The 12,960-nt window shown below is 31.2% G+C and overlaps 1 protein-coding gene across 3 annotated transcripts; it reads left to right on the plus strand.

Moving 5' to 3' along the window:
* Positions 1-384: 384 nt before the first annotated feature.
* On the plus strand, positions 385-7,119 carry LOC105107740 (putative G3BP-like protein). Of its 3 annotated transcripts, none has more exons than XM_011001771.1 (9): positions 385-471; positions 1,443-1,629; positions 2,353-2,647; positions 2,754-2,986; positions 3,066-3,246; positions 3,356-3,477; positions 3,581-3,646; positions 6,049-6,112; positions 6,334-7,119. In XM_011001771.1, the coding sequence occupies exons 2-9, from the start codon at positions 1,444-1,446 to the stop codon at positions 6,561-6,563; spliced, it is 1,377 nt and encodes a 458-aa protein (XP_011000073.1). In that variant the 5' UTR covers positions 385-471; position 1,443; the 3' UTR covers positions 6,564-7,119. The 3 variants fall into 3 exon arrangements, with proteins under 3 accessions (XP_011000073.1, XP_011000072.1, XP_011000074.1); XM_011001770.1 differs by lacking the exon at positions 385-471 and adding an exon at positions 478-610; XM_011001772.1 differs by lacking the exon at positions 385-471 and adding an exon at positions 672-690.
* Positions 7,120-12,960: the final 5,841 nt, after the last annotated feature.

A 12,960-nucleotide genomic window follows, 5' to 3' on the forward strand; every position in this document is an offset into this window, starting at 1 on the left:
AAGTGAGGTTTATTATGGTCGTTTTTAATTTTATTGTTTAGCTTTGAGTTGTCTAAAATTAAACTTTTTTTTTTCAGCAAGTATTTTTTTATGCGGTTCATCGTGATCACATTTTTTTTAAATTTAATCCATTTATTATCATTGTTTAATAAAATTATTTTATCAAACCTAATTATTTCATTATTTAGCAACGGACAGATTTTTTTTTTATTTCTTTATTTATATATACACTTAAAACCCAATCTGAAACTGAACCTAATGTAAATCTGGATCGGGTTTTAATACCCAAATTTAATTCAAAACCGAACTATTTTGGGCTGGGTTCAGTTTGACTGTTGACCCGAATAATACTCACTGGGAACGACTCAATTCCAGCACATGGATAAACCCACAAACCGTAACAAAAGGGAACCGGACCCGCAGAAGTTGTAGCCCAACATTATAGGGAAACAGAGGCGTCACAGTTCGCAGGTAACTTTCGGTCTATTCGTGTTTTGTCTGCTCTCCGTTCTCCTCTCTTTTACTCCCCCTCTACTCTTTGAAGCCACCCGCTATACCGGTTCACCTTATCAAACCTTTCTCTCGCTTTCGAGTTTTAACATTATTTCAGGTTCTCTTTGGCCCCTTCTTTTGTTTTTGGATTTTACCCTTTTTTATATGTTCCTTCTATGCGGAGTCCATTTTGTTTAGTTACGAAATCGTCATCCTTTTTAATGTTTGCTTTGTGATGTTCTTTCTTTTTAAATAGTTTTGAGCATTTTATTGTTTTTTATTTTATCAGGCATTATAATGGGTAGTTGCTACTTTTTAATAATATTGGATCATTGATAAAAATGTGATGATTTTGGTTTCTTTTTTTTTTACATAGAAAAAATGGGCTATTTTTATTATTGTTGTTGTTGATGTCAATGTTGGTTGATTAAGTAGTATTTTGTTGAATTTCTATAATGGGAAACTTCAGTTATGTGTTTTAAAGGGTGGGTTTAGGGTTTATTCTCTTTGGGTTATGCTATTTGGATCCGGTGAATGTCACTATTCGCTTTAAATATTCAATTTTTTCAATTCGTTTTTGAAAATTTTAGAATTTATTGCAGTTGTTGTTGACTATAGTCTCTCTGACAATGTTGATGTACTTATTTTCTTGAAAATGTGGTTGCATTACATATCAAGCGCATATTTGTTCTTTTTTTTTTTTCCCTTCTCTTTGGTCATGAGAGAATTTTCCCAGTAGTTGTACAATGAAAACTGTCAATTCCATGTTGTGGATTACACGCTTTGTTTGAATTTTTTTCTTAATGTGATTCCAAGAACATCTGGAAATTATTCATTTCCTTGCCCCAGTACTTATAAAACATGATTATTTAAACCTTTTAATCATGTTCTTTAAGGTATAGAAATGCTGTTTCATTGACATTGTTGCATTCTCTTTTGCTATCCATCAGAATGGCATTACAAACAGCGAGCAACCCAACTCTTCCCAGTGCCCAAGTGGTTGGAAATGCTTTTGTTGAGCAGTATTACTATATTCTTCTCAGCTCACCTGAATCAGTCCATAGATTCTATCAGGATTCAAGTGTGCTAAGCCGTCCAGATGCTAATGGTGTGGTGACATCAGTGACAACAATGCAAGTGAGTTTCTTGGTGTGGCAGTCTTTCCATTAGCAGATGCATATCCTCATAGATTTGCTGTTGATACTTTTCAGTTGTTAATGATCCACAATGTACAGATCTTTATCTCACATCAAGGTGGCTGTTTGAGGGCTAGCAAATGGTTTAAAATGATTTTACAAAAAGTGATGTGGCAGACACAAGAAGATTGATGTATCTCTTGATTATTTGTGTCTGCTGTCAGCCTCAAATCTGTCTAATTGCTATATGTTTATGTTGCCTCTTATTTCTATCATAGATGTAAAGTTACATCATATCTGCTGATAAATTGCAATGATGTTGCCAGTATTAATTGCTATGAGAAAAAAAATTGAACCTCGACATTGGCTAGATTCTAACAAATTTCTTTTCTGTAATCTTCTGCTGTTACACCATTGTAATACTAAGGCACTTTCAAGATTTCATTTTGTTGGATTATTGTCACGTCATACATAACTTGTAAAAGTTTTCCTGTCTGAAATGTAACGAGACCCATGAGGAGTCAGCTGCATAATAGTGATGGGTTGGAGTTTGTTCCCTTTTTCTTATTGTCAGGTTCATCTAATCTCACAATCATTGTTTGTAATTTATTTTTAACTGATCTGTTGTATTCTTTTTCTAAGAATGTATGGATGAAAAATGTTTGAATTTTTTACTTGAGAACTAACAGCGTTATCTGAAAAGAGATTATTTTCCTTGGAACAGGGTATCAATGAGAAGATACTTTCCTTGGATTTCAAGGACTGTAAGGCAGAAATCAAAACAGCAGATGCTCAGATATCTTATAAAGACGGGGTTACTGTGCTAGTAACTGGATGCTTCACGGGCAAGGACAATGTGAAAAGGAAATTTGCTCAGTCATTTTTTCTCGCACCACAAGACAGTGGTTATTTTGTCCTAAATGATGTTTTCAGGTATGTGGATGACAATGAATCATTGGAAAGTCATCTTGGCCATGGTGTTGATAGCAACCCTATTGTTCCCTCAATCCCAGATCAAGGTAAGATTTATATTCGCTCAATTTTGCATTGGCTGTTATTGTGTCATTGATTTATTTTCTGTTTTACTATGAACTTCCTAACATTGTGAGTTTTTTTTTTTTTCAGAGTCCGCTCATGTTCCTGATCCTTCTGCACCTGACCCATTACCTTCTGTTGTGGAAGAACACAAAAAACTTGCTGAGAAAGCTAATGAATCATCAGACCATGAGAAACAACTGGTTAATGAAAGAGAGATCATTGTGGAAGATCATTCAGATGAGCATGATGTTTCTGTAGTTGTTGAATCAGTTTCGTCCATGATCCAAGAGGATGCTCCAAAGAAATCTTATGCATCAATTGTGAGTTTATAGCCAGATATTTTTAATTCACGTTTTTGAAAATTACAAAGAACAGTATGTTCGATAATTCTTGTTTTAGGTTAAAGTGGCGAAAGGGAGCTTGCTGCCAATAAAAGTTTATTTACCTGCTAATACTACAAAAATGGTTCCTAAGAGAACTGAGAACCAGTCAGAAAAGTCAGTGGCACCTGTCCTTGAGCCTGAAACATCAGTGCCAAGCAGCAATGATGCCCCTGAAACTAGCAGTGCTCAAGAGGAAGGTATGTAGCTGAGATAATGATGTATCACGGAATTTGGGATTAAGTCTTTGTTGTATGTCAAGTATTTTTTTTTTAAGTGTATTCTCTAGTAACCACTTTCCACTGACAGTTGAAGGGCACTCCATTTATATTCGAAACTTGCCCTTTAACTTGACGGTTTCTCAACTTGAGGCAGAGTTCGAGAAGTTTGGACCTATCAAGGAAAGAGGTGTCCAAGTCAGATATAATAGGGTTGGTTCCAATCACTTTGCAGACCCATTGTCTTTTGCTTTGTTCTACTTACTTAAAAATGATTTCTTGGCTCTTTGTTAATATATTTGTTCTGTCAATACAGCAACAGGGATACTGTTTTGGTTTTGTTGAATTTCATTCCCCAAACTCCATGAATAGTGCAATTGAGGTTTGTCCATTCTTAGTCAAAGTTATTTTTAGTTTTTGGAGTGTTTCTGTTATTATTAGATGTTGCATGGTAATTGTTTTCATTCTTGTGGTATTTATTTTCTGTCAATCTCATGCCAACATATTTTTCTTCAACTCGTACACTTTATAAAGGGTCTTATGTTAAAAAAATCTGATTTCTTTTGCCCTTTTTTATTGTTGTGTACAGTGTCTTCTGGTGTTGTTTTGTATTTCCTGTCTTGGTCGCTTGCATTACCTAGCCCTTTCTCACTTGACTTGTGCAGCAGTAGTTAAACACAGAAAAAAAGGTCAAAGTAATTTAAGGTTGCTGTAGCCTGGAAAAGGATATAGCTCTGGTCATGATTAACAGAACACAATATTCTATGTGACATAATTAGGTGAAAACAAGAAAATATGCAAATATTTTGGGGTATAGAAATGGGAATTATTAATGGATATTGTGGTATTCGGTTACCTTCAAGCCTAAGAGTTTGGAGCTGTATGATCTTTCACATTATATTAAACTTGTAGCTTGGTTGGAATCTTGAATTGGAGTAAACATGTTCAAATAAATATCAATTAATTTGACTGAACTCAAAACCTATGAGCTCTAGTGCAATGCGATGGGGAATCAGTCACTAAATTTAAGGTAGAGTTCATCTGCAGAGAAGGTGCTTACTGGTTAGAGAACAATTTGGCATGAGATTTTGTTCCTTCTCATAAAATACTATTAATAGTGCTACCAACAGGCTCTAAGCATCACGCAGTCCTTCATACATGTGAGCTGGAGAGCCAGAAACATTTAAGCTTGGTCAATGTGTTGTCTTTGTCTTCACTTTGTTGAAGCAATGCAAGGAATATTTAGATGGAGGTTAAGCTGCTGCTCATTGTTTTTTTGCACTTGAATAGCTGCCAGAGGAAAAAACTGAGTATTGAATAGGATACGAGCATTCCTTTTATTTTTTGATGCAGGAAAGATTCAGTAAGCCTGCTTACTGGGATTGCTTGGTGAGCTAAGGTGTGAGACACTTAAAGATACTAGCATTGTTGATTGTATAATTAAATATCTTGGCTGTGTTCCTTTGAATGCAGTTCAGACTTTGAACTGGTTGAGGTTCAAATACAATTAATAAAAGTGTCTGGACTTGAACTGTTATGGTGATGGAAAAACAGCAGTAAGTCTTATAAAATGATTCCTGTGGTAGGCTTTTATATTACGTGGTGAAAAAAGAACATGGACAAAAGAGGTTTTCAATAATCACTTAGTTGGAACTAGAATGGTTTTGGGGATTCTGAGTTGCAGCATTTTATTGGAAAGGATTGAGGAATAATTGGTGTATTTTCTAATCAAGGTAAGTTACTGAAGGGCAAACAATGTTACTGAAGGACAAGGGTGAAATTAGGTAACAAGTTGATGTTTATTGTTGAGGAAATAAAACATCTTTCCTAATCAAGGTAAGTTACTGAAGGGCAAACAATGTTACTGAAGAGCAAGGGTGAAATTAAGGGTGTGTTTGAGATTGTGGTAGTAGTGATGCTTCAAAGTGTTTTTTGCTTATAAATGCATCAAAATAAAGTTTTTTTTATTTTTTAAAAATCATTTTTGACATCAGCATATTAAAATAATATGATAACATTAAAATAAAAGGGTCATTTTAAGCACAAAAGAAAATTCAAAATTTGAGGAAATGCGGTTTGCACCGCATTCCTAAACACACTCTTAAGTAACAAGTTGATGATTATTGTTGAGGAAATAAAACAGTTTTTGCTGCGTAAGTAGCTGGTGGATATCTTGTGGCCTGGGTATAACCAATAGACAGGTCCCAAGTTCAAATCTCTTTCAAATTACCAAGCTATCAAAGATTACTGCATGTTTCTATGTTCTTATTTGCAATCAGAGGATAGGGACCTCGACATGGTTGTAAAGTATAATTCATATAATCAGTTACTTTTATGTGCAATTGTGAGGTCAATTTCCTAAGAGAGAGAGAGAGAGAGAGATTGATTGTGTGGGACTATAGCACTGCATTTTTTAGATAGTATGCTTGACTCACCCAACTTCTCTAATTGTCCACTTGGCTTTTGCAAAAATGGCCATTATTTCTCCCGTTAGCATAGCTTAAATCTCAAGTACATATGTATGGATCAATTTCAGTTCTTGATTCCTGAATGTCAAGGTGGTCATTTAGGTTGCTTTGACCTTTTAAGTTTGATATGATTTCTTAAACATGTTAAGACTTTCGGATGAACTTTTATTTATACTAAGATCGTCCTGTTTGTACTGTCAAAACATCAGTTAATCTGTTAATTGTTTGGAACTTCAGTGAGAAAAATATTCAACCATGTTTTGTTTCAAAATTGATAATTAGATATTGTGTTTCCTTAATGGAAATTATTATTCAGGCTTCACCTATTACTATTGGGGGGCGTCAAACAGTTGTTGAGATGAAGAGAACTAATACTCGAGGTAAGTGGGAAGTTTTATTCTGCTCTTTCATTTGCTTAGTTAAACTTTTCAATTTTCTACCTAGATCCAATGCAATAATTGAAAGATAAATGAAAGAAAGAAAAATGATGTTACTATGTCTACCTGCCAGGAATTTTGCTATCTCCCTGAGTTCTCATTTATCAATTATCATGGACTCAAATATATAACTTACTAATGTGTGGATGCTATTGATCGTGCAGTTGGTAGCGGAAGAGGTAATTTCTCTTATGGTAGGGCAGGGTTTCGAAATGACAGCTTCAGGGGCCGTGGGAACTACGGTGGTGGCAGGGGTTTTGGTAGAAATGATAGAAGTCGGGGTGAGTTTTCTGGTAGGGGAAGGAGTTCAAGTGGTCAAGTTGAAGGTTATCAGCAAGGAAGAGGGAGGGGTGGGCGTTCAAGTGGAGTAAAGCATATTGCTATTTCCTCATAACACGCATTCTATTGATTTTGGAGGCAAATTTTGGTATGGTCGTGCCTAGCAACAATGATCAAGCCTCAGAGCCCCAGAGTAGTTGAGTTACATGGTCAGTGCCTTGTAGTTAAAGAAATCTCAAAGTCTGGTTTTATCTTAGGAGCTTGCAAGGAAATAAACGGTGGATTCTGGTAGGAGTACAAGTAGGCATTTGTCATAGTTTAGAGTCTCTCCGATGACAAGAATTCCCCCCAGGTAGCATGCAAGTTTAAGGATGAGAAAATCAATCCCAAATATTTTTAGAAACTTTTGATGTTAGTTCTAGCGGAAGACGCACAGCACAGTAGTAGTAATTGGTGGTTTGTAATGACCAAAACATTTCCAGTGGATTGGCTAAGTTAGGAGAATACCTTTGTGATCTTTGTCACATGGACATGATTGCCGATGACTCTCTGGTGTTTCGTACAAGGTTTTGAAGGAATTTGGTTGGTTTTAAGTGCACGAAATGGTGTGTTGTGTTTTTCTTTCCTTTGTTAGTTACGCTATTATTTATTACCAAGATCTCTTTCTTGTCTGGATCAGAAGGGTTTGGCGGCGGTGGGGATAAAATGTTGTTTTTTCTTTATAATTTATTTATTTTTTATTTTTTTCGTTAATTTTAAACAATTGAAAAAAAAAATATTTTAATATCTCTATGAAAAAAAAAGTATTTTAAAATGAAATATTGGCAAACCTGCAATTATAAGAAGAGATTCTTGTCACTTGTCGGATAAGGAAGCAAGCTCTCTGCTGCTTTATCGGATAATGGCTACGCGGCCTATTTTTATAATGTTTAGTTTGTCTTTCATGTACCGACACTTTTGTAAATTTCAATTACATCCAAAATATTCTTTTTTATTTCAACTAAACCATTTTATTGAGTGTGTTAAAAACAAAAATATAATTCATATTGCAATGTTTCCTACTAGAATTCTCATGCTCAAAACCACCCACATCTAAGCGATGGCCAATTTGATCCGAATTGAGTTAATATCTATTTGCATTGATACAAGTGTGTGTGATATATATAACAATGGATTAGATATAGACATCCAAAACCCTTATACAATAAACCCTTATACAATAATAAAATGTTTGATCCGAATTGAGTTAATATCTATTTGCATTGATACAAGTGTGTGTGATACATATAACAATGGATTAGATATAGACATCCAAAACCCTTATACAATAAACCCTTATACAATAATAAAATGTTTGATCCGAATTGAGTTAATATCTATTTGCATTGATACAAGTATGTGTGTGATATATATAATAATGGATTAGATATAGACATCCAAAACCCTTATACAATAATAAAATGTTGACAAATCAAATTGACCTAAGCAAGCCTAGTTAGCTTGAAAAATTCACAATTTGATCATAACCATGATAATTATGTAAAAAGTAAATCATAATAATATTTGAAGCTCAATTCTTAAATAACTCAATGTTTAAAGATTTTTTTTTTAAAAATAAATCTAAAAAGAAATGAAAAAAATATATAAATCATCCGGGTAAACCAAATAAACTTGCAACATAATTCATAAAAATAAGATAACTCAATAAAAATTAAATAAAAATGAGTTATGAAACTCAATTAAAATAGAATTAAAAAAATCATTTTGAGTTTACTTAGGTTAGTCAATCAAACCCTCGACCCGAGTTGTGAAATTGGTATAACTTAAGCAAAAGAAAACAAAAAAATAAATTATAAAGCTCAATTCATAAACAACTCAATGTAGAAGCATAAAATTAAAAAACAAATCATTTAATAAAAAAGACAAAGAAAAACCCAAAGTAAACCTGCATTCCTATGACCCACATCATAAAATTGAGATAGCTTCATAAAAAGTAAATAAAAATAATTATGAAACTCAACTCTCAACCAATCTAATATTGAAAAATGAAATAGTAAAAACAAGTTGATAAAAATATAAATCAAAAGAATAAGAACTAAATTTCACATTAAAACAAATTAACAACATGTTTTTATAATCTGGAGCGTGTAAGGTGTAAAACCTGATGAAAGGAGAGAGAAAAGAGAGGAAAAGTAAGAAAAGAAAAATAGGTTAGTAAAGTTATATTGAAGCTACTATATAGACACGTGACACCTCATAAGATGACCACCTCCTAAACGAATCCAATAACATCAATCCCTAAAGTGTGTGGAGATCCTTTTCGAAGGTAAAAAAAAGGTTCACATGCCACCAGAACACAATTATATTCTTACACACATTGGCATTGGCGTATGTAACATATGTGTCACCCTCTTGTTTCTAATATGATGAGAAAAGGGATTGAAATCACATTTGTTTTAAATTGGTCCCTAAAGTCTAGATTGTTTTTTAATAAACAAAATTGAATTTTATTTTTTTAGATCAAGCATCCATCAAGCACCAAATTTGTTTCCCAACACCATAATGACCCAACACCAAGCCAATCAAAACCAAACACCAAGATTAATACTAAATTAATATAGTGTAAAAGGATTGAATTGAGGATAAAAAGAGGTTAAGTTACCAAAAATAATTATATAAAAAGACAATGTACTATTAGAATTCATAGTGTATTGTGACTAGGATCATAGTAAAAGACTGAATCTTTTTAGTTTTTTTTGTAATATATTTATCTAAAATAAATATCCTCCAATTGATTATGAGTAATTGGGTTAAATTGCAAGATTTTTCTCTTTCAAAGACCAAGCTTGAACATTAACAAAAAGAAATATAAAACGAGTGGGGAAACATTGTAAATGCCCATGGTAAAAGATAGTTTTACTATTCTCTACACAAACCAAATAAATAACAAGTGATGTAATCTTTTCACAAGGACAATTTTTTCCCCTAAATTAATTGGGGTTAGATAAGTTCTTTTGTATTTTCTTAACAATTCAATTACTAAAATAACCTTTTAAGAAAAAAATAAACTTGTGCCCAAGGGATTTATTGAATTTCCTTTTTTTAATGAACAACAAAATTAGTTAATTGCTCTAGGGATAAAAAAAATAAAAATTTTAAACTTCCTTGCTTGGGCTTTTTCATTTTTTTTTATTATACTTATACGAAGTAAAGGATAATTTGATTTTTTTAATTATATAAAATATTAAAAAAATGGTTAGTGCATGTTATACATGTGCCCATAAGTAGACTTTACTCATACCTGTATGGTAGTGTCCCACAATGAAACACCTTATTTTGTGATGGATTTGGAAGCGCGTTAACGTCCTTTATCTAATAGTGCAACACATGTATGTAGTAGAGCGATAACGAGGATCTAATGGATTTTTTTATTCTCCTCCTTTTTTTCTCTCTCCTTTCCTTGCCAAAGTATAATGGTGTCTTCTTATTTATTTTTTGTATTCATATTGGTTCTCATTATTTTAATTGCTATTTTTTTTAATCTTTATGTGGTTTATGTTTCGTTCAATTCCATTCTTATACATTTAGTTTAATTTGATTTTTATATTAAATTTGATCCTCATTCTTTTAATTTTTTTTATTTTTCTAATTGAATTTTGTTTTTATTTTCATCCTTAGCATTTTGCTTCAATTTATTATTATATCAAATTTGATACTTATTCTTTTTATTATTATTTGTTTTGTTTTAGATCATTTTTAATTGTATTGTTTTTTTCAATTTCAACCCTTAATATGGTTTTTTACTCAAAAATTTGTTTTGTTGTTTTGTTTGCCTTTATGAGGTTAGTCCTGACCTAATGATCAGGTTTACAAGTTTTAAAGGTTGACTTTGAATTTTTTAGATTCTTTTATAAAATTAATTTATTTTCAATTTCATCTTCTTCTTTTTTGAATTGGTCTTGTGCTTTTTTTTTCTTTTTATAGTTTATCCTAATCCTATATGCATGGTCATGAGGTTATTGAGTTAATTTATGTTAATTTTATTTTTTTTCCTTTGTCTTTTTCATTAATTTTTCTAGTTTCATTACTTAACATATTTGTATTAAGGATTTTACTTTGTTGTTTTTTGGGTTTTCCTTATATGTGGTCATTCCAAGCCTTATGACCATGCTCATGGGTCTCAAGGGTTAACATATATTCATTTTGGTTTTTTGAGGTCTTTTTTTTATTTTATTTTTCAATTTCATCATTCAAATTTTAATTATTTAAAAATTGATCTTTGTGTTTTTTTTTTTACCTTTATTTTTATGGGGTTATCTCAATCATGTTTCCATCATCGCAATTAGCAAGTTTACCCAAGATTTTGTTTTTTGTTGTTTTTCTAATTTTTTTTAATTTTATCATTTAATACCAGGTTGTTTGATAGGTAGGATTCATAATTTTATTCAATTTGCTTTTATTAATGAATTATTTTCTATTTTATTGAAATGAATAATCATTTAATTAGGTAAAAAATATATTCTTAGAAACAAAGTTATTAAACAAAACTGAGTACTAGGCTTATGTTGTGAGATTAAATATCTTAATCTAAGTTATCTCTTGATCAAATATTGATTTATGTAATTAGATGCATGTATAAACATTTTAATTTATGGTTGAGAATTTTTTTAAAATCTAAACAAAGTTGAAAAGCGTGTGTATTTAATTTTCTTGCTAAAAAAATATTTGACCAGTAGCAAAGCACTGATCACATTGCTAATGAATCACTAAAGCATATAAAGTCGGGTAAAATTATGCATATTTGAAAGATATTTCTGTGAAGGATTCAAATTATGAAAGCAAGCAATACAGTCCATCGACAATAATTAATTCATTTTGAATTGTATTTTATTAATTAGGAAAAGCAAATTTATTATAATCGACTAGTTTACTTCTTGTGCTATGTCGTAGGTTGAATTTAAAAAAACATATACATAAAAAAGAACATTCAACTTACAAGGAATTATTTAATATTGTCATTCAATTATATCCCACAAGTCAAACTTGAAACTCCCGACTAAAGTCATTGCCAAGTTTGGATTTTTAATTAAATTATGTGAGAGATGATCTAGTCAACTTGGGGAGTTTTAAGACAAGAAAATATTCAAAAGACAAGAAAATGACATAAAAACAAAGACCAGACATGCAAATTTAAAGATAACTTGGACACTGTTAAAAAGAAGTTTGACTTTTAAAAAAATAAAGTCGGCATGTATTTTTTTAACATTGAGACGATAACATACTAGATCAATTCTAGTAAATTCAAGTTAATTTATCAAACTTGTAACTTGAATTATGAATTTCAATAGGTTTAATAATATTTTTTTATTTTAATTAAATGATAAAAAATAAAGATCAATTCAAAATAAACTTAATATTAAATAATAAAAATAAAAATAAAAACAAGAAAAAAATCATCAAAAACCCAATGCTGAAGGTTTTTTCCTAAAAAAGAAAAAAAATATCAAGTCAAGCACTTGAGCTTGAGTGACCCAACGTATCAAGGCCTTAAACAAATCCACCACCATCAAAATCCTCTCATTAAATGAAACTCATCGATAATAAATTTGACTATTTTTGTTATGAGTATTGCAATAACCACCAATTTTCTTTTTCTTTAAAGGTTTGTCAGTAACTTTGTGTTTTTTTTTTCTAACTCGTGAATTGAAAATGAATAAAATAAACTTTTAGAATGTGTTGGTATTGTGATAGTTGTTGTAATGATGGTTTGAAAAAAAATATTTTATAAAGAATACTTTTAGTTGAGGTTGGTTTGGAAAAATATATGTTTGGTTAAAATTGTGGTTGAAATCAAGTTTAAACAAAAAATAATTTAATGTGTTTGGTTAAATAATGCTTTTCAAACTGGGGTTATAAAATAATTAAAAAGACATATTAATATTGATAGTTTTTTATTGAAATATTATCGATTTAACTACTATTATTATATCATGAAATAAACAATATTTTATATAAAATATATTTTATTGTTGTATTAAACTATGTATAATTTTATCACGTATGAAATCTATCCAATAAGAACTATAGTTTTCATGGTTTCCTGAGTGTGTAACAACATCAGGTAAAATATCATCAGGAACAAAATTGGAATTGCAATCAAATTCTACAAATACCATGTCATTATATGATCTCCTTCAAATGTAATTATATAGTGTCATTGAATCATGTTAAATATTAGTTTTTAAAATAAAACATAATATCTGTGAAATTGTTTTAGATTTATTTTATTTTATTTTATTGGGTCACACACTATTTAATGCATTTAAGTTTGAGACGGACCCGATTTAATGTATTTAGATTTGGGCCGGACCCAGTCCAACCTATATGAGCTGGGCTAAACCTAGCCACCTCGACTCGGTCACTGGCCCAAGCCAATAATCCGACTGGGCAAAGCAACACACGTGTTCAAGTGAATTAAAATTCACTTGAATAATGTAATGTGATAATAAAGC

Source organism: Populus euphratica, unplaced genomic scaffold (genome assembly GCF_000495115.2).
Source record: "Populus euphratica unplaced genomic scaffold, PopEup_1.0 scaffold169.1, whole genome shotgun sequence".
Lineage (NCBI taxonomy): Eukaryota > Viridiplantae > Streptophyta > Magnoliopsida > Malpighiales > Salicaceae > Populus > Populus euphratica.